We start from the raw sequence: 21,141 nt of genomic DNA, 5'->3' as shown, positions 1-21,141 counted from the left end.
TTGTGCTTTGAACTCTTCCTTTCTCCTGGCCACTAAAGGAGTCTGAGGCCTCAGCGTGGCAGTTTCACTGGGAGACTTTCAGTCTCATCTGGAGAACCTCAGAAGCTCATGGATGGAATTTTAAGGGAGTCCTGAAAGATCAAGAACAGAAGGTTTATTATGTGCCATGCTGCAGTAGAAATGTGAAGCTTCTGAAGGGGGTTTTAGGTTGAGAAACATCTCAGTTTGCAGGAGTGGAAAGCTGCAGTGTGACCGTGCTGGGCTGGATGGTGTGTTTGGTTGGTCCTGAGCTCCTAAGGGCTCTGTAGGAAATGGGAAGTCATACAGGACGTTCTGAAAGGCATCTTTATAAACACTACTGAATATGCAGGAACAATAACCTTGTTAGGATTGTAGTGAGAGAGCTTCTGGGGAAAATCTGGTATATCCTGCTTTCCAGCTGAGCAGATCCCACTGCAGTAACACCTCACTGTCATTGCTTTCAGGGATGTTGTTGAGAAGATCCCTGCAGTTGCAGCAGCCTCTGGGGCGTGGGGCACTCTTCAGCTGCTTCCTCCTCTCTGAGAGAAAGGAGCTGGCAGTTTCTGACACACCTTTACTGCAAAAGTTGTCTTTGGGCTCCATAGAGCACTTAAAGGGGAAAATAACCATTGCAAGGTTTGTGTGAGCACTCCGAGTTGTGCTGTGCTGAGAGGAAGTGTGGTGTCATGGTTAGATTGAGTCCCTCTGAGCTTCTGTTACCAGTTGTGTCACAAAATTTTTATTTCTGACCCCAGCCCTGTGCTTTTAATGCCTTTGCAGGGTGGAAGTTTTTTTAATACTGAGAGAAAAAAACCAACTTGACTTTCATATAGTGATCTATGTTGCAAACACGTTTGTCCTGTTTTTGAAAAGTGATGTTTTTCATCAGGGAATTTGAGGTGATTTTTGAGCTACTTATTTGTCTTAATTCTCTCCTCTTTCCTCCTAGGAATAGCCTCCATAGGTTTGGCTGCTGCTTATTATAGTGCAGGTAATGGCCTATCACTTTTTTGGGAGAGTTATTTCTTTCCTGTTAATCTGTTTTTCATGCTGCAGCTTCTCTCTGGCCCTTCAAAGGCAGTGAAGGTTCCTGTCCCATTTGTGGTGTGAATATTAAAAGCAATAATAACTGTTGCCTCTATGGCTTACTGTGCTTTAGTGCTCTATTTCTTACTCAGCCTCCTTTTCCATTTGCAAGTATTTTTAATAATGGTATTGGTACTCTGTGGCATTTTGTACTTTCAGTGTTTTATAAATGTGATTAGCTGGTCCTCACAGCTCTCCTGGGAAGACGTGTAATGATTATTTGACACCATAATGAAATGATTACTTTGCCTGTGACGGAAGCTCTGTGTTTCTCTGGAAACTGTCAGCTCATCACTAGCAGAGATTACTCATCCGAGCACCTTCAGGGATGAGACAGCTTCTGCTGCTTCCTCCCCCTGCAGTACAGCAGACTGCACCAAGTGCCAGCTGGCTTTCCATCCATGGGATTTATCCTGGAAGCTGCCCTGTGGTTCTTGTGCTGCGTCCTGTTAACATCAAACATTAAAACTTAATGGCGTGGGGGAACGTGCTACCAATAGAACCCACGGATTTTTATCCAAAGAGAAAAATGCAGTGAAAGCTGCTTGAGCCCCCAGCTGAATCAGCCTTGTTTTTCTTAAGACATTGCAACAAAGTTTTCTGAAATCCCAGCACAGTTCTACTGTGCCTTCAGTTAAAAGCCTGAGTGAGCAAATTATTCAGGCTGTGACATGTAAACATTTTCAGGACATGAAATGCAAATGTTTGTTTGTCAAGAGGACCAACTGCTTCCTTTTATGCGGAAACATGTTTGCTTTATTGAATTTTCATTGTCCTTATCCTTGTCCTCTGCAGCACAAATATTTGGTGTTTGCCAGCAGGTTGGCAGCTTTGTGAATGCCTTTTAAGCTGCCTTTGCTTGTACAGAAGAGAAAGATGTGATGTTACAACCTTGCCAATAATACATATGCTTATAATTCTGCGTGGTTTGAAGCCCAGCATGAATGAAGTCTCTGAAAAGTGTGAAGACTTTCTGTATTTTCATTCTGGGAAAGAGCTGTAAAACAGCTTGTAGTACAACTGAAGGCAAAAATGTCCCATCAGAGAAACCTTTCCTCCTTTTGTTGCTTTTAAAGGGAGCATGTTGCTTTCAGGATTGTTTGAATACCAGAGAAGGGGAAAAAAAAAAAAAGCTAAATTTGTGCATTTTTTGCCTTGTCCAGACAGCTTGGCATGGAAGCTCTTCTACATGGCTGGGTGTTTCTTTGTGGCAGCCCAGAATCTGGAGCAGTGGGAGGTAAGATGCTGAGCTCAGGAAATGAGGGTCTGTGAGTAGGAAGCAGTTGGCAGATGCTGATTCCAGCAGCCCCACGCACTTGCTCAATCCAAACAGACAAATTATGCTTTTGGTTTTGAGGAAACCCTCTGGGTTGCTGTGCTGGGACTAGAATTAGGACAATAATTCTTTGATTACACAAGCATAAAAATGTGAAGTTAAACATATGAGTATTTTTAAGGAGAGACTTGGCCCAAAATGTTCTTTCTTATATAAAAGAGGGAGGATGGCCAGGACATTCAGCTGCACAACATGATTTTGAACTTAACCTTCAAGCTAATGACAGAGCAACCACTAAATAAAGGGAGCTCTAAGCTTCCTGGCTGCTCATCTTTCTTCCTCTGGTTTAGAATTGTGTGGATGTTGATTTGAGAGCAATAAGCCACCTTGTCACCCTGCTGACCTGAGTTATGTTAGGATGAGCAACTCAACTAAAGACAGCAAGATCCTCTTTCATTGAAGATTATGAAATTTTATTAATATCCCACATCATTAATATCCATTTTCATTGGGATATTTGAGGTCTGTGTAAGCCTGGCCCATGGAGCACAGCACTGGGATGTCAAATTCACCAGAATGAAAATTATATTAGTTACAAGTTAGTGTTCAAGATTTATTCCAGAAGTTTTTATTACATGGGAATGTGGCAAGAGGGACAATGAACCCACTTTTAACTCCCCTCTAGAAATCACTCAAGAGATGTGGTAAAGTTTCTGTTAAAACCAAGAGCAAGATTGTGATTTTCATGGTCTAGCAATAGAGGAGTGTCTCTGAGCTAGCTGTGTATTTTTCTGTTACCAAGATTATTTTCCAATACAACTATTTTTATTTCACTTTGAAGCATAGCTAGTGATGGTGTTTTCAAGAAAATCTTAATTCTTATTTTTCAATTTTACAGGAAGCCGTATTTGATAAGAACAAGGGAACAATCTGCCTAAAAACCTTCAACCTCTACAAAAAAATACTGACCTTGTCAAAAGGAGGCAATGAACAAGGTGAGAAAGCAGCATCTGTGGTGCAAAATGTGGTGAGCAGCACAAGAGATGGATGTGTGCCCATTTAATAGCTTCTCTGGAGTTCTGTACTCAAATTAAGTCACATCTGCTTCCAGATCTGCTTTGTTCCCAAGCAGCAGATGTAACAATCTGCCTCTCTGGGCCCAAATGCTTTTTCTCAATGTGCTGAATGCATCTTGTTAATTATTTTAATCCAACATAAGTAAGCCTACACATTGCTTTCCATAATAATCCTAGCCATTCCTTGGGGATGTTAATGTGTTTACCTTGCTCTTGGCTAGCCTGCTTGGCAGCTGGGACTGATGGAAAAACTTCAATTTTGGATCCAGAAGTTGAGATTCCTGTAATCTCATCTGCTTTGGGGAGCAGGCGAAGGTTTGATACCATATGCAAGCAGGCATGTTGCATCCTGCAGCTATAGAATATGCATTTAAAGCAGCCTGTGCAGGAGGCTCCGTTTAAGGCAGGATCTTGTCACCCTGATTTTTTAAGACTTTGCTAAGCCTTCTGATGTTTGCATTCTTGTAACAAACTTTCTCACACACAGTTCTGTAAATAACTTATGTTTTGCATTCTTTCATGGAGGAGGAGAGAATTGATGGACTCATAGTCTGTCCAGTATCATTGGAGAGGTGGCACTGTCACCCTCCAATCCACTGTCACTTTTGGAAAACTATAAATGTTAGAGTCAGAAAATAAAGGTCTCTCTTTTTTGTTCACCTGGAGAGCAGCAGTGTCCGTGTCGTCATTTCGTGTCGTACTGCGACAGGACCTGATGGCCTTTGGGCTTCCTCTTGGACTAACAGAAGTTGCAGTAGAGTCTGTGAGTTGGTGGAGTCAGGGTGGTGAGTTGGTAGCTCTGTTGCAAACTAGGATCTCTATTCTCTTGCAAAAGTAGGATCTTCTTCCGTGTCAGTGTTCTTGTTCTACTTGCTGATGTAAATAGAACCAGCTCTCAGTGAGCTCAGAAGAGTGGCCAAACTTGGAATGACCTTAAGCTGAGTTGGTTTTTAAAGAGTTCATTTTGAAGATGGAAGATAAAAGATGTGGAGAGAAGGCTGTTTAATGTTGCTGAGTTTTCCTTTAGGGTACATGTTTACAATGGAGAGCAGAGGATAACTCTTCCTCTATGATAATATCTGGTTTGGGTGCCATTCATGTGAGGATGATCAGAGATCAGCAGGTGCTCTGAGCAGTTAAATATTTCAGAATTTGTTCAGTCTCAGTAAACTGAACACCTGTTTGCCTACTCCATACAGAAAAATAGTTAAAACTGCCATTAAAGCAAGTGGGAAACATAAGTAATACTGGGTTGCTCCCCAGTGCCTGGCTGGCTGTATCTTTTTCCTGAGGGCCTGTCCCAGCTACAGTGTGCTGCAGTCATGTTTCTTTTGCCTGAGCAGCTCAGCAGCTGTTTTGATGCCTCAGGTTTTGGCTTTTCTATTTTTCAGATTCTGTGCTGCTTTGGTGTGTGGGTCTGGGCTTCATGTTAGGGGATGGGGAGCTCTCTGCACAGAGCAGGGAGACAAAACAATTCCTGCTCCAGCTGGGCACCAAGGACAAATGATCCAAATCTCAGCCCAAGAGCACAAACACCGTGGCTGAGGAGAGAAAAACAAGCAGGATGGGAGTGCCTGGGCTAAAGCTGGAATGGGACAATGAACTGCAAGGTGCAAATGGAGCAGAACTTAGAAAAGTGAGGGACCCCATGAGCAGTTGTGCATTTTGTGACCATTTTGGTTCATCTTTAATGCAGCCCTGGCTGGGCTCTTGTGCTGCCCAAGGTGGATCCATTCAAACCTTTTAATAAATCCCTGCTTTATTCTTTAGCTCCAGCTGGTCTCTGTTCTAGCTCAGCCTTCCCAAGGCATCACTTTGCTGCTGCAGCACTGCCCCGGCAGTGAGGGATCACAGCAGGCGTGCCCAAGAGCAGGCTCCCTGTCACCCTGTCGCTGTGTGACCAGTGGCAGTGCTGAGGGTTTGCAGCCCTGCTGACAGCTGCCTGTTTGCCCATCTCTGCAGTGGTGGCCGTGCTGAGCGAGATCCGCGATGTGAACGTGGAGGAGGAGGCCGTGCGCTATTTCGGGAAGGGCTACCTGGTTGTGCTGCGCTTCGTCACCGGCTTCTCGCACCCGCTCACCCAGAGCGCCGTGCTGGGCTGCAGGAGGTCAGTGGGGCCTTGTGAAATTAGAATGTGTAAGGTGGGAATGCCAATCGTGTGGGTCAGGAATTGCCAACTATTACTGATGCCTCAGGTTTAGCTTATATATTTCAGATTCTCTGCTGCTTTAGTGTGTGGGTCTGGGCTTCACATCAGGGGATGCTGAGCTCTCTGCACAGAGCAGGGAGACAAAACAGTTCCTTCTCCAGCTGGAGACCAAGGACAAATGATCCAAATCTCAGCCCAAGAGCACAAACAGCGTGGGCTGGAGAGAGAAAAACAAGCAGGATGGGAGTGCCTGGGCTAAAGCTGGAATGGGACAATGAACTGCAAGGTGCAAATGGAGCAGAACTGATCCAAGGGAGATCGCTCGTGCATTTTGTGACCATTTTGGTTCATCTTGGGTGCAGCCCTGGCTGGGCTCTTGTGCTGCCCAAGGTGGATCCATGGAGGAGATCCTTTGAACAAATCCCTGCTTTATTCTTTAACTCTGTCCATCTTCTGTTCTAGCTCAGCCTTCACAAGGCCTCATTATAACTAAACTCAGTTTTTAGACTTGCTGTTATGACCTTGTGTTAGTTTAACTTTTTAAACCCCATAATGTTTTCATTTGCAGACATTTGGCTAACATCATCTGTCAGGATCATGTTTAAAATCTGAGATCCCTTTAGTGCTGCATGTCTGCTGGAGTTGCCTCCCTGAGCTGTGCAGTGGCAGAGGGGACTAATTCTACTTTGCAAACACTTGGTGTATCGGTTAACAGAAAATTAAGCATTGATCATAAGGAACCTTGCAGCAGGGACTGGGAAAGGACTGATTTGTTCTCGTGTGGAGGGAATGGCTTGGTGTGTCATGCTGTCAGCCATACCCTCTATGCCCATGTGACTTTCCCTCTAGGCAGTTATTTTCAGGAATTAACATGCCTGCGCTTGTCTTGTCAGCACTACAGTTCCTCTAACTCTTGTTTCTTCTTTTGCACAGTGATGTGGAAGCAGTTGCCAAACTCATTACGAGTTTTCTGGAACTGGATAGAGTAGAGACTCCACAGGATTTCTCCCAGAGCAGCGAAACAGAGGCAAGTGATGCAGATGAACCACAGGTTAAATACTGATTGATCGTTAAATACATTGTGAACTGAAACAAGCAGAGGCTTTCACACATCTGGAAAATATTCTGATTGTTCTTCCGAAAAAGAAATCCCTCACAACCTTGACCTGGGCATTTCTCAACGGGTGGAATCTGTCATAGTTTAGTGCTAAACTGCTTCAAGACCCTGCATGTGGACACTGCTGGCTTTTGAACTTTGGTCACCTCATCAAACTTGTCTAGGAATAGTTATTTATTAATGAATTGGTTTGAAATAATTGCTTTTCCATTAATGAAGATACAGATGTGAACTTCTGCTTACTGCAAACATTTGCTGCAGGTACAGTATATGCAATGTAGAAGAGTTGAATTTGTAACTCATAACACAACGCTTTGAGGTTTCCCCTTTAATATATGCAATTAGGAGATGCAGAGTAGTGGCACTTTTATGTTCTCTACTACTGACTTGCCATTGGATATCTGTGGAAATTAAAGTCTGAGTGCCTCTCTTGGAATTTTAAACATCAGGTTGATCAACTTGTAACGGTGTCTTAACTTATCTCAGACTCACCAAGGAGCCATAAATAGCAAAGGAAGAATGATCGTGATGGAACCTCTTTGGGATGCTCTACCTTAATCCTGTTCTGCTTAACTTCTGGGCAGGACAGAGCAATGTTTTTCTAGACCTCAATGTTTACTATTTAAACTGTGTATTTAGAAAGGAAGCAGGGACATGTGTAACTTTAGGTAGGGAAAAGACTGATGTCAAACAAGGTGGCAGCTTAGAGTTGTTGAGTATTTCCTCACTTGAAATGATACCCAAGTGCTAAATAATAACTTTTTTTAAGGTAGGTAGCATAGACTAAATGTCTGACTTGTACCTGTGTTTTACTCCAGGTGTGTGGTGTCCTCTGTTCTGACCAATGGTTTCACAGATAGTTAAAATAATTTTTTTTCAAGGTATTTCTGAAGTAAAAGCTACCTCTGTTAGTGAACATATTCTCTCTAGAACCAGAACTCCATCATGCTTACATTAACATGTCAGTACAAGAAAAAATTGTAAAAAGCTGCAAGCTCCTTTAGCATGCTACAGCTGCTTGTACTGAAGTTCACGAGGTTTTATTTAGGAATCTTATGGTCTTTAGAGCTGATTTAGAAAATATGTCCACAGTTGCATCTAGGAGATGTAGCAGGGTACGGGGAACTGTGTTGTCTGCTTTCACGGTTGGCCAGCAGCAAATGTCTCCTGGCAGCAATTTCTTCAGAATTTGAAAGAGCCTGTGTTCCTGTCTCCAATCACTCTACCTCTACAGAGAGAAGGCTCTGAAGAGTTTTTGGTAGAAGGCACGTCCTGTTGTGTGTTCAGTTTGGTGTGAAGCTGAGCACCTGCTCTTCAAAGATTTCCCTTCCAGCTGTTCAGCCCCAGGATGTGAGCAGAGGCCGAGGCCGGTGCTGGTGCTGTCAGTGGAAGGTACTCACACTGCAGCAGGGTTGATGGCTGTTGATGTAGCTTGCCTGCAGCACTAGGTCTGTTTCCCTTAAATAAGATAAAAAACTTGTAATCACATCAGGTATCAGTACAGAGCTCTGCCAATACACCTTCCTGAAAATCCTGTGAGTTATTGGGTAATCAAGGGGCTTTTGGTGCCTACCCCACACCACTGGAACTGGGAAGCTGCTGTGTTGCAGGCAATTAGCTAAATTGAGCCTTTAGCCTTTATTCTGCAGCACAGCCGTAGGCTAAGCATAATCATCAAACCTGTTTAAAAAATATTGCAGGGTGTAACACTTTATGTGGAGTTCCTCATTTAAATCCACTGTGATGCATACCCCGGGTGATGTTCATTTTAGAGAGAGGAGAATGAGATGGGGATTTGGAGAACTCTTTTTCCCCCACAGTGTAAAATGAGAATAGTGAGTGTTCTAAGGGCTTCCAGTAGGAAGTACTGTCCTAGAGTATGTAATGGTGCAGTGTAAGCACAAGGGCTCAGCCTGTGGGAGCTGCTGCTTTGTATCAAGGGTATTCAGAGGGCATTGTGGCGTGCATTGCACTTTGAGCCCGTGGAGGGGACCATGGATAAACCAGACAGAACTACCTGCCTTCAGTCTTTCATTGGTATTCCCATGAGAGCTGACATTCCATGGAAAATACAAACCATGCTGTAGTTCTCCAGTTAAAAACCAGCTTTTGAGAGGTACATCTGTTGGTGTGACCGTGCACTGCTTGTGCTGAGCTGCAGTGCACCCAGCTTGCTGTGCATTCATGGTGTTTGTCATGTCCACTCTTACAGACTATGCAACATCTTAGACAAAGACTAAAACAGTGTAAGGAAATTGAGAATATAGAGAGGGGAATGACCTATAGTAAGGGACAATGTAACTCGAAATACATCCTGTGCAGTAAGCTGTGTGTTGGGTTGGTGTCAGTGATCACCTCTTTAGAGGTGCTTTGCAGTATCCTCCTCACTCCTCATTATCCTGCCATGTTAGGCAGCAGAGGGCTGGCTGCTGCCATGCACTGTGTGTCTAGGAGGAATATTTTGACTCCTCAGCCTTTCCCTTGGAGCAGCTGGTGCCACCCTCTCGTGCCATTTCCATCTTGCATTTGGCAGCTGGCACTGTATCAAGTCCAGTTTCAGTGGGGACCTGTGTTCAGTGGTCTGAGCTAGCAGGATGGGTTCTGGCAGGCTGTGGTGCTGCTGTGGGGATGTGTCAGGCACTGCTGGCTGATCCACCCAGGAGCTTCCTGTGGCACTGATCCATCTGAGCCTGGCAGTGGGATGCTGCCCCAGTGTCAGCACAGGCTGATGGGGTTGATCCACATGTGGAGCTTCCTGCCCTCTAGAACTTGATCATTTTTAGCTGGAAGACGTGGCCAGATGCAGAGCAGTAACTGTGCACGTGCAATGCACTTGCAAGTGCTGTTCTCACGGATTTGGTTGTGGAATGTCTGTGCACTCCTCAGCAATGGGATCAGCTTGAAGAACTCTGGAAGGCGGGTGCAGCTCAGGACAGGGTCCACTCTTCCCTCTCTGGATGAGTCCTCTCTCATCCTCCTTTTCTGCCACTTGTCACCGTTCTGCTGAAGGCTTTCCTGCATGGTTTTCCTCCCTTCTCTTGGGCCAGCAAAGTCAAAGCCCAGTAAACAGAGCCTTACACGTGCCTGCTGTGAAGTGACTTGGACTCAAAGGAATGATGTGAAAGGCTCGTTTTGGTCAGGAAATCAGGTACTCCTAGGACACTCTTGGAGATGTACTCCTTAACTTCTGCCTCTCAGGCTATCTAGAGACTTGTGCCTGGACAGCTGTAGTTTGCATGAGCTAGCAATGATAGAATTCTTATCAATGATAAGAAGCTGCACAGCAGATCTTAGATGAGCTCTAACAGCCTGAGCCCTAAACCAAGCCCTTTTGTCACGTCCCTCCCTGTAAGTGGCACTTAGCAGGTGCTGTGGCTCGTGCCTGGGCAGCACAGGGGCAGTTCCTTGTGTGGCTGTGCTGGGATTGGGACTGGCAAAAGCCAGAGTGCAGCTGTGCAGAGGGAGAGCACTGCTTTGAGTAACCTTGGTGTAACCTCATATTCCAGTACTCCGCAATGAAATAGCCCAGACCTGGCATCAATTGTGCAAGTCTCAAAGAAAATCCAAATATTTATAGTTGAGATCTGACTCTCGAGCTGTATTGATGGAGTTACACAGATGCCAGAACCTCAGCTGCCTCACGTAATCAATAAAGAGTGCTAGTGCTGACACTGTCATAGATGGCTGGGAGGCAAAAACACTTCTGGAAAATGTCTAGAAATTGCCTTTTTTTTTTTTTACTTTAAAATTGCAAGTAGAATTTCAGCAAGGCCTTGTTGTGTTGTCTTTTTTTAAAAAAAATGTTCATTGATAAAATCAACTTTGATAACTTGTTTTGCGTCGCTGTAGTATTTTGTATTGTTTTTAATTAAAATTATTAAAATATGAATGGCTGTCTAAATTATTATTGGGAACAGATCTACTGAAGGAGTTCACGAGGGGGAGGACAGAAGAGAAGAAGCCCAAATACCTGCTTAGAAGTGCCCCTGCTGACACTCCTGCAGCAGTTCAGCTTTTATTTCCATATAAGCTGTGAGATCCAACTCTCTGTTGATGAATATTTCTATTTTCCCTCTTTTAAACCAAACCAAAATGCTACACACACAAAAGGCAACACCCTCTACAAACACTTTGAGTATGAAAGGTTTTATTCAAGTAAAAATAAATTAAGATCTTGTTTAGTTCAAGCTGTGTGACAGGCAAACATAGCAATTGGTTCTTTTTAGATAAAGATCTGCATGTGGACCTGGTTACTGAGGCTCTCACTGAGTCACCTGAAGCTTGTCTTATGGTGTAGTTTTACTTTCTGTATGTTAAGATTTGTTCCAAGAAAATTTCAATACCAGTGCTCCCCAAAAAATTTCAAGAAAGGCATAAATGAAGCACAGAAATAAGTATTTGGAATATTCATGGTGAAGTAACATACTTAACAACCATACTTTTGAATTATCTCCATTGAGCGGAGATTTGGGATAATCACCAAAAGTCCCCAAAATATATTTCTATACATTATGACAAGTTTGACATTAAAGCAGAACAAACCAGGGTTTTCCTTGTATGTAGTAGCTTTAGTCATGGCTCAAATTGGGACAAAGCTGGGCAGTGCAGGTTGCAGTCTGAGGTTTCACACAGCCAAACAGGTGCCTCAGTGAGCGGGGTGGTGCTTTGCTGTGGGGACGGGGCTGAGCTTTGCTGCTCTGGCACAAAGTGAAGCAGCCCAATGTGTTTAAGGCATTTTCCCCCCAAGGCCAGCTGTCAGTGCCTCAGGAGCTCCCTCTCGCTCCTGATTCCTCTTGAATGAACGGCAGGACACAACTCGGAGCACAGCTGACAGGTGAAGGAGTTACGGAACAGAACAGAACGACCCAAACATTTTTAAAGTATCCTAAATATTAGGGTAGAGCTTTCCCAGGTCACTGTTATGTAAGAGTCTGTTGCTACAAATCCTGGATTTGGAAGGAAGTGGCTTTTTCTCCTGCCTTGGACAGTGAGCTGTGACTCACTCCTGCACTCTGTTATGCAAGGGCAGCAAACCTGCATTAACACCTGCCAGGCAGGTGAATTAAGGCTCAGCATGTGTTAAGACAAGAAAATTGAGTTGAAGTGTTTTATGCTAATAAATTCCTTCATGCCTTCAGGTCACTTTTGTTTAACCACAGTTCATGCTTCTACTCTCAAGATGACAAACTCCAGCTCAAGGGCTAGTTGCTGATTTTCACTAGCCACGTTTTCCCAGGGAATGAGTCAGACTAATTGAAATGCCCCTAATTTTGTGCTCTTATTGCTTCATCCAAATCATCCAGCACTTCCTGCAGCTTCTGTAGGCTGGGGTGGACATTCTCCTCCATCCACTCCTCTATAGCACACCTGTGGAAAACTGGCTCCATGGCTACTTGCAGGTCTTGCACCACGGCATTCCACTTGGAGAAGAGCCTGAGCAGAAGTGAGAAGGAAGAAACAATGGCATTTGCAGGAGAGCTCTGCCTCGGGGGAGGGATGGCTTGCTGGCCTTTGGAAGGGAGCACTGTCCTTAAAACCACCTTACAGGAAAAGAAGCTTCTATCACAAGAGCCCAAAGGACTTGATTTTGTTCAGATGGCAAAAGCTTGATGCTGTTTCTGTTTAAGTTCCATTAATCTTGGCACTTTCCTCGTGCCAAGGCTTTTAAAGTACCAAAAAGTGAGCTCAAAAAACCACTGTGCACATTTGAAGTGTAACTGAAACCCACTGTGAGACTTGTTGGGAATTTAATTCTGGGTTTTATCAGAAAGAGTAGATGAGGTTGGATATTCACCTTAGCACAGAAAAAAAAAAGAAAAAAGTCTAAATGAGCCTTTTAGCATGAATTGGCAGAATGTCTGGGACAAGTTCTGAAAAGCCCATGGTGACAGGGAGCAGGGGAAGGGCCTGGCTTTATTCCAAGCCCTGCCTGCAATCTGGCCCAGGGTGAGCTCCTGCACCAAGGCCACTGCTTAAGGTGCAGCAGGGCTGGAGAGGAGTAACAAGGGACAGGCTTTTGGAGACCAATTCTGTACTTGTTCTCAAAGAATTCATTCAACAGAAGGCAAAGATGAAATTAGAATCAGAATGGTTTGTGTTGGAAGGGAACTGTGAAGATCATCTAGTTCCAACCCAAACATGTTGTATAAAAACATGTTATGGATACTTTGTCTGATTCCCACTGATGTTTCTGAGATAATTATAGAAGAGGTAAGGCTCACAGCTCTCTGTACCTGAGTGCCCAAAATACATCAGACTTTATTTCCCCTGCAGTGCAAAACAAGTGCTGTTACCTGACTGCATCTGGCTGGAAGTGGTGCACTATGATAGGATGAATAATCTTCCTTTTCCTGTGGTAGAGGGTGAACCAGCCTGTGGCATACCTGAAAATGGATGGTGGTGGGAGCAGTGGTGGAACAGCAGCAGCATCTGTTTGCCACTGCCAGGGAGGCTTTAGCTGAGCTCTGCAGAGATGATGCTCAAGGGGTGAGTTTATTTCAGTCTATAGATCTTTGGAATTAGCTTGTGAAAGTGCTCCTGGCAGAACCTGATCATCTGCTGCAGTATAAGTTTTATTTCAAGCTCCTTTCTTTATTAACTACACCATTCAAAATTTTCATTTTAACTTTAAATAGCAGTAAAATGTAATTAAGGAAAAAGCTATATGCTTCAAATAAGGCAGCATACAGTATTTAGGAACTTCACTAAAATATTTTAAATTTTGATAAATATTATGTTCTGCTGAGGTGTCAGTGACACCTGAAATGCAGAGCTTGATATTTAAATCACTTTTCACTTTGAGATGATACAGCTCCAACACTGCTGCAGCCAGGCAGAGAATCAACAGAAACCTCCTTACCTGTTCCTTTCCAGAAGGTCATCCACTGAGGACTTGAGGTGGAAACTAATTTGTGTCACAAGAGTGAGGATATTGCTCCCAGGAAAGGTCCCCAGACTTGGGCTGTCCAAAGAGGATCTGTTAGTTTCTGAACTCACCACACAAGGAGAAGCAGCTGAATTCTGCAGCTGGATGTTACCTCATGAAAGTATCAATTTCCAGGTTAGGCATTCCCAGGATGTTTTCCACGTTTTCTCTAATCTTTTCAGAAAAGCCACCTGGCAGAAGACAGTGGAAATGAGTAAAGGAGCCTAAGGAACCAAAATGTTCATACAAGAGGGGTTTTCTGGAGTATTCTGCCTTGGCTTAGGAGTTCCCCTTTGGGGAAGAATTTTTTAAAAGGTGAAATGGAAATATGAATGAAAATCTTTCCTTCTTTTGAAGGAAAAACATTTGTGGGTGGGAGGAGGAGCTCAGTGTCTTTCACACAGTTGTCTTGAGCAAGGTGAGCACTTCCTAGCTCTGAACTTTCTATTCAAGGTGCTAGTTAATATTCAAGTGCAATATTTCTAGTGCCTCAATTAAAAATCAGTTCATTGTGGGGGTTTATTTTGAAAATAAGAAAAATATTGTTGGCATCTGCTGTAAAGAAAGCAGAAACTACAGGAGGTATTTTACCAGACAGTGTCCTCCTTAGATCCATTTTAAGAAAATCAATTAGTTAAAACAACTTTTACACATGAGCACGTTCTAAATCTAAACTAAATTAGGCTCATTTATATATCAATATTGTTTTAAGTAAGTTTGAAAAGCAATTTCACATCTTAAATTAATTTTCTAATATAAGCATGAAGTTTTTGACCATTTGTGTGTTAGATCACAATAAATGAAGAGGATACAATGGCTGGTTTTAAATATTTAGGCCAAGAGGCTTCTCTGCTCCCATACTGCAAATTGTAATTTATTGTTCATAATTCAGCAAACCACCTCAAAATATAACAAGCCTGTGCTAATCTCAGGCAAGGTCACTTCACTCCTGTGCTAGGCATGATCTGAGAGAGAATGAAGTTGTCATTGTACCATTCTTTATTGTCTGCAGACACACGGCCAGGGAGGGAATTGCCACAGGGAGAAGCTCGCACAAAACAGCAAAGTGATCATACCTAGGCAAGAAAACATCCATTGGTTACACATTTTACTGTTAGAGCAGACTAAACAAATGGGAGGTTTTAATATTTCAATCACTACAATTCAAAGAGCTTTAGAAATCAGTTGCTGTCTCAGAGAAGACATCACTTATCTCTGAAATGTGAAGTATTCCTGTTTTACCAGGAAGAACAGATGAAAACCAAGTTCTCTTCTCAAGGCAAATTAGGGTCAGAAATTGGACATCAGCTCTCTGGTATTCCCTACGACCTCCAGACTGCATAAAAATGTTTTATTCCTTCATAACTTTAACAAGTTCTCATCTCTTATGTGATTTCACAGTTTTTGAGTTCCCATCAGACATTCAGATAGACACACCATGCATGAACTACAGTGGCTATGAGCAGTTCAAGGTGGAACAAAACCCATTCAAGCCTTCCAACCCAATCTGCTGCTGGTGGTGTCCCCAGAGCCATTGTTCCTGCTGGTTAGAGCTCTACAGCTACCTGCAACTCTGAAATCCACTCTTCACAGTCTGGGGGTGAGACCCAGCAGTAACAGCAGGGAGAACTGCAGGGTGGCAATGTTCCCTTCTAAACCCACAGCTTCCCTGTAGCTCTTAGGGAGCTTTAGGGTGGAAGTTTGCTCAGCTGTGACCCTTGGAAGCACACAAGGGCTGCTCCTCACCTCTGCCAGCCGGTCAGCGCGATACCTTCGAGGACATCAGCGGGGCTCCTCCTGGCCACCTGCAGCCACTCCAGCTGGTTCCTGAGGTGGTGCCCAATCAGGGTGAGAGACTGATTAATTCCTGTGGCTCCCTTGAAGGCACTTGCAAGCCACACCTTGGAGAAGCCACACCTGCGGTACTTCTCGATGAGCTGCACTGCAGGGACACACAAAGGGACACGCACAGGATGAGCCTTCTCCAGTTCCAGCCCCGACTGCAAGGCTGCAGTGAAGGGGAACACAGCTCCAGGTCTGTGACACGCTGCTGAGCCTTTTCAGGCTTGGAGCATCAGCAAGGATGGAGATCTGACACCCTCTCTGAGCAGCCTTTTGAGTGGCTGTCCTCCTATTTTCATGTGTCAGTTACTGTACTCCACTCCCTTGTATTGCTACCATGCTAAGCTGTGAGGCTGTAACAAGCATGCACAACATCTGACAGCAACAAAGGAATGTTTGCATGAATGTTAGATGCCTGACAGGAGCCTTTAGGAGCTTCCCTCTGAATTCTATAGATGTATGAAGCTCTGAAGCTTCTTTTGCAGAGCTGTTCAATACAGAGTTATGTGATGCTACTGGTGTTCATGCAAGGAGAATTAATGTAACCGTGCTTGTGGAAATCCTCTGAATCTCCTATCAGTGATTCCAAAGCTCTGTGAAAAGAATGAAGCAGCCTACAATGCAAGTCATTCGTAGGGGAAACATAACTAGAAAAAGAAAATAAGTAATAGCAATTATGATATGAAATCAAACAAGGGCTGTCTGTATGCTATGAAAGCAACAAAAAACAATTCAACAAGACCAGAATGTTTTGATGTCCAGCTAAGGTAGGTTTTAATGATAGAATTATGTGATGCTACTGGTGTTCATGCAAGGAGAATTAATGTAACCGTGCTTGTGGAAAACCTCTGAATCTCCTATCAGTGATTCCAAAGCTCTGCTGAAAAGAATGAAGCAGCCTACAATGCAAGTCATTCGTAGGGGAAACATAACTAGAAAAAGAAAATAAGTAACAGCAATTATGATATGAAATCAAACAAGGGCTGTCTGTATGCTATGAAAGCAATAAAAAACAATTCAACAAGACCAGAATGCTTTGGTGTCCAACTAAGGTAGGTTTTAAAGATAGAATTTTGCTTTGGCTATTTTGCTTCACAGCTCAGCAGAGAAGTACAAACCTTTGCCCTCTATGTTGATGTCCGTTCCATAGTCCCAGATCATGGGCTGCACCAGCTGTGGGACCCCGGACTCTGCAAGGAACAGAGCTCTTCTAAATGATGGAGAACAGCTGCTCGAATGAGAACTGAGCACAGGTTACTGGTGCAGCAGCATGTGACCACAACTAAGGCTTGTCACAGCTGAAGTGGCCCTGGGCATTTCCAGCCTGGCCAGGGTTTGGCACATGCCCAGGGCCACTGTCCTCAGGCACGGTGAAACCATTAACATGGAGGAGCAGTGACAATTTCTCAGAGACCCCACTCACCCCAAGCCCACCTCATTCTTAGCTCCTCGCATCTCTCTGTGTGCCGCCTGGATTCCGCGGGCAGAGCCACAAGAGGAGATTCAGCTAGATTCAAAGGTAACATTTACCCTTCCACTGACAGAGTGCCTGGGCTGTGCTTGCACAACAACTAAAGATACAAATTTAGCTTTAACTCCTTTTATAATCAACTCCTCAGCTAGTTTTAAACATGTGGAACTGACCCCTAGAGAAACTGCAGGAAATTGTGCAGAAATTCAGTATTTTAACTCCATCACATTCTAATTCGTTTATTCTGTTATTGTGGCAGTACAGTGCACTTTGAGTGCTGTACTGCTGCTGGAAACTCCATGGGTCCCACCTGCATTTTTGGGGATGATTTCCCACTATCAAAGCCTTGACAGGTCAGTCACTGTTGGATGAGCTGCACAGCTCTTCCTGGTACCATCTAAATCTGTTTACAGCAGCCACATAAGGTGGCTCTCAAAAGGCTGGAACTCCACTTGTGCTCAGGCTACTCCAATTTTAGCAGTGCTTTGATATTTTCCACAAACAAGACTTGTGATGTCAAGGTTTTGGAGCAACCCCACAATTCAGTATCAAAGTCCTAACCACAAGATGCTCACAGGGCTGCAGCTTCTCTGTGTGAGTTTGCACCACTCAGGATCAGGTGCAATGAACATCAGAAGGTGGTGAGAGGCACAGAGATTTAGACTTGGACCAAAGATATTAACAGGTTGTTGTTTTGTTTTAACGTTGGTTGTTGTTTTAATGTATAAGGAAAGTAGAATTGATGGCAGCCACTGCACAGTGAGCATTTTGTGATGGAAAACTGAAGTGTTCAGACTGGCCCACACTCACCCAGGGCCTCTGTGGCAGCCAAGGACTGAGTGCTTCTATTCTCTAGTCAAACAAACCACACCTCACCTCTTGCCACATTGGTTGTTTTCATTACATTCAGCTGCCAACCAATCTGTTCTATCTGTGCAAACCTCACCCCGTGGCTGGTCACACACCTGCCAGTGTTTCCTCACTCATCCCCCTGAGCATGTCGTCCCACACGATGGGTGTCACCGTGGGGTAAGACCAGGCCAAACAAGTGGCAACTGCTTTGATGTGGGATAAGCAGAGCTTCTCTGGAGTGTTGTTTTGCTGCTGCAGCCACTGCTTTGACTCCTCTCCTTCGCCAAGGTAGAAGACCTGAAACACCAAGCAAATCATCCTGACTTGTACAGAAATAGAGAAAGTGAGGTAGACAGCATTCAAAACCTTTGCCCAGGTGTGACTCACTGAGTGGCCACGTTCCAAAGCACCTCTCAGTGCTGAGAACACTGCAAGCATTTCCATCAGGCCATGATTACATGCATCACTTGAGGGAATTTTCCTGTAGAAACTAAAATATCTAAATGCTGTATTTGCTTTTGGAGTGTTTGTCCTTGGAACTAGCTCTCACCACATTTCAAATCCAGCAATCCATCAGGACCTGAGGTGGATAAAATGAGGTTCCTGTCTTGGGGAAGATCATCCAAATGTGAGTCTAGAAGCAGCCTGGGGCCATGTCCAAGGTGGCCCTGCATACTTGGTCCCATGCAGAGAGTGAATTAAAATTTGCTGGTTTAGAATAGGTTGTTTTTTATTCTACATAAGTAGTATTTTGCTTTGTAACAGCTCCCTGTCACAAAGGGAGTTTCAACACAACAGGATACAAAAAGCTAAACTAATATCGGTACAGTTAAGTGGTCATGATGAACTCCAGGGATGTGTGTGCCATCAGCATGGTTTTAAGAAACTATGGGAAAGAGAAGCTTGAGTTTTCTCCTTCTCGAGGAGACAAACTACCAAGGTGAAAATCCCAACACTTTCAACCACACAAGGGTTCACCTTGAGTAACTTGCCCAGAACAATGAGCCAATATCTTACACCAAACTTACAGGACTCCTAATGAACAGCTCTAATTGATATCTCATTACAAACACTCACTTGAACTAAACCCAAACTCAGCTTTAAGAAGCTGCTTTCAATACTTTGATGTTACACCCATATCTATGGAAATGACAACCTCTGCTACTGGAATAATTTATTGGCAAAAGGACTTTTCTACACTGGCTCGAGTGGTGTTTTCTGTCCCCAAAATCCCACCCAAACAAGGCCTGGGCACCACTGAAATGCAGGAGGTTCAGCCCTTGCTATGATTCCTCAAAAGAAACATTCCCAGCTCAGGAGAAGTCCCACCTCATCACATCCGATGTGAAACCACTGCAGGTTCTCGTGCAGGGCCATCACCTGGTCAATCATGGCTTTGACCAGCGCCAGTGACTCCTCCTTGTGCGGGTTCAGGGCGTTGGGCAGCTCCTTCACCTCCCGCAGATGGGCAAACTCCCTGTGCTTCAGCACAAACTGCAAGGGAAAGGGGAGCTCGGGGACAGCCACCACACCCGGGGACAGCAGCGTCCTCCTGTCCCCGAGGCTCTGAGGGCAGGTGTCCTGCTAAACCCAGGGACAGGCTGGGGGCACAGCTGCTGCTCCACGCTGCTGGGGGGGTCTCTGACCACGAAGTTCCTCACAGGGTGGGCGAAGGAAACGGGGAGGTCACTGCAGTGTGACCCCGATGTCAAATCCTGCAGCTGGCAGAGCTGGATAACCACAGCACTGGGACTTGGATTGCAAAGTTCCAGCAGAGAATCCCAGAATGGATCAAGCTGGAAGGGAGCACAGTGGCTCATCTGGTCCCACCTCCCTGCTCCAGCAGGGCCAGGCTTGTGTCCAGAGGGCTCTGGAATATCCCCAGTGAGGGAGACTCCACACCCTCTCTGGACAACCTGCTCAGGGCCCGGTCACTGCACAGGGAAGTAGTTTTTCCTCACATCCCAGTGGCACTTCCTGGCCATGGCTTCTGCCCAGAACTGGGCACAGTGCTCCAGATGTCACCAGGGCTGGGCAGAGGGGCAGGATCACTCCCTGCCCAGCTGCCAATGCTCTTCCTATTGCACGCTGAGACCCCCCCCCCAGCCTTGCTGTCCCCCTGGGCACTGCTGGCTCAGCACTCCCCCTCTCACCCAGCATGCCCAGCTCACCTCCATGTGCCCGAAGCTCTGCACCAGCGGCACCACGTCCAGGTCCTGTGCCCGTGCCCAGCTCAGCAGCGCCTGCAGCTCCTCGGGGCTGCGGGAGAGCGACCCGCCCCGTCAGTGCCCGCTGGGCAGAGCCTGCAGGCACCCAGAGCTGCCTGCGGGGCACCCACAGCTACCTGTAGGCGTGGGGGGCCTGCAGCACCTCCAGGGGCCCCGTGTACGGGAAGGTGTCCTCATATTCCAGCAGCAGCCCGGTGGCACCCAGGGTGCGGAGCAGCGGCAGCAGCTGAGGGAGGGAAGGGACACTGGGGATGCAGCTGGGCTGTGAGCAGTGCCACCACCCTGTGCCCCTGCAGCAGGTGCATCCCTCACCTGAGCCCAATAAATCCTTCACCCATACCAGGTACCTCCCTCACCTGAGCCCAGTACATCCCTCACCTGAGCCCAATACATCTTTCACTTGTGCCAGGGACATCCTTCACCCATACCAGGTGCACCCCTCACCTGAGCCCAATATATCCCTTAATTGTGCCAGATACATCCCTCACCTACACCAGGTTCCTCCCTCACCTGCTCCAGATACATCCCTCAGTACACCAGGTTCACCCCTCGCCTGAGCCCAATACATCCCTTAATTGTGCCAGATACATCCCTCACCTGCTCCAGGCACATCCCTCACCTCCCTCAGGTTCATCCCTCACTTCCCTCAGCTTCACCCTTCACCCGCCCCAGGCACATCCCTCACCTCCCTCAGGTTCATCCCTCACATCCCTCAGGTTCACCCCTCACCTGCCCCAGGCACACCCCTCACTTCCCTCAGGTTCACCCTTCACCCGCCCAGGCACACCCCTCACTTCCCTCAGGTTCATCCCTCACCCGCCCAGGCACACCCCTCACCTCCCTCAGACTCACCCCTCACCTCCCTCACGTTCACCCCTCACCTGCTCCAGGTACTGCGGGCGCGGCGCGGCGCCCTTCAGGTCCAGGTGCACCAGGCGCCGCCACATGCTCTGGCCTCGATTGCTTTGGCCTGTCGCCACGGCGTCCCTGCACACCCCGCCCGGCCGCACCCCGCTGCCCCTGCCCCGCTGTCCCGGCGCTGCCCGCCCGCGCCCTGCTGTCCCGGTGTGCCGTTGTCCCGCTGTCCCTTTGTCCCCC

At 45.8% G+C, this 21,141-nt stretch overlaps 2 protein-coding genes across 6 annotated transcripts in view; one reads left to right on the top strand and one right to left on the bottom strand.

The window, feature by feature from the left end:
- The window catches only part of LOC119709265 (cytochrome b-245 chaperone 1), an 11,484-nt gene extending 2,615 nt beyond the window's left edge, over positions 1–8,869 (top strand). For all 4 annotated transcript variants that reach the window (XM_038156772.1, XM_038156774.1, XM_038156773.1 and 1 more), the window contains exons 3-7: positions 971–1,012; positions 2,271–2,344; positions 3,282–3,378; positions 5,422–5,566; positions 6,542–8,869. In XM_038156772.1, the coding sequence (XP_038012700.1) occupies positions 971–1,012; positions 2,271–2,344; positions 3,282–3,378; positions 5,422–5,566; positions 6,542–6,671 (488 nt within the window). In that variant the 3' untranslated portion in view covers positions 6,672–8,869. The remainder of the gene's footprint in view (positions 1–970; positions 1,013–2,270; positions 2,345–3,281; positions 3,379–5,421; positions 5,567–6,541) is intronic.
- Positions 8,866–21,141, bottom strand: HEXD (hexosaminidase D). Of its 2 annotated transcripts, XM_038156766.1 has the most exons (12): positions 20,925–21,141; positions 20,160–20,269; positions 19,987–20,074; positions 19,145–19,309; positions 17,929–18,112; positions 16,611–16,682; positions 15,397–15,592; positions 14,644–14,726; positions 13,763–13,841; positions 13,585–13,686; positions 13,019–13,108; positions 8,866–12,158 (listed from the first exon to the last, which is right to left on the bottom strand). In XM_038156766.1, exons 1-12 carry the CDS (start codon positions 20,988–20,990, stop codon positions 11,990–11,992), a joined length of 1,404 nt encoding a protein of 467 aa, XP_038012694.1. In that variant the 5' UTR covers positions 20,991–21,141; the 3' UTR covers positions 8,866–11,989. The 2 variants fall into 2 exon arrangements, with proteins under 2 accessions (XP_038012694.1, XP_038012695.1); XM_038156767.1 differs by lacking the exon at positions 13,019–13,108.

The sequence above is a fragment of the Motacilla alba genome, chromosome 18, assembly GCF_015832195.1.
Source record: "Motacilla alba alba isolate MOTALB_02 chromosome 18, Motacilla_alba_V1.0_pri, whole genome shotgun sequence".
In the NCBI taxonomy this organism is placed as follows: Eukaryota; Metazoa; Chordata; class Aves; order Passeriformes; family Motacillidae; genus Motacilla; species Motacilla alba.
This window is presented reverse-complemented; position numbering and strand designations above follow the sequence as displayed.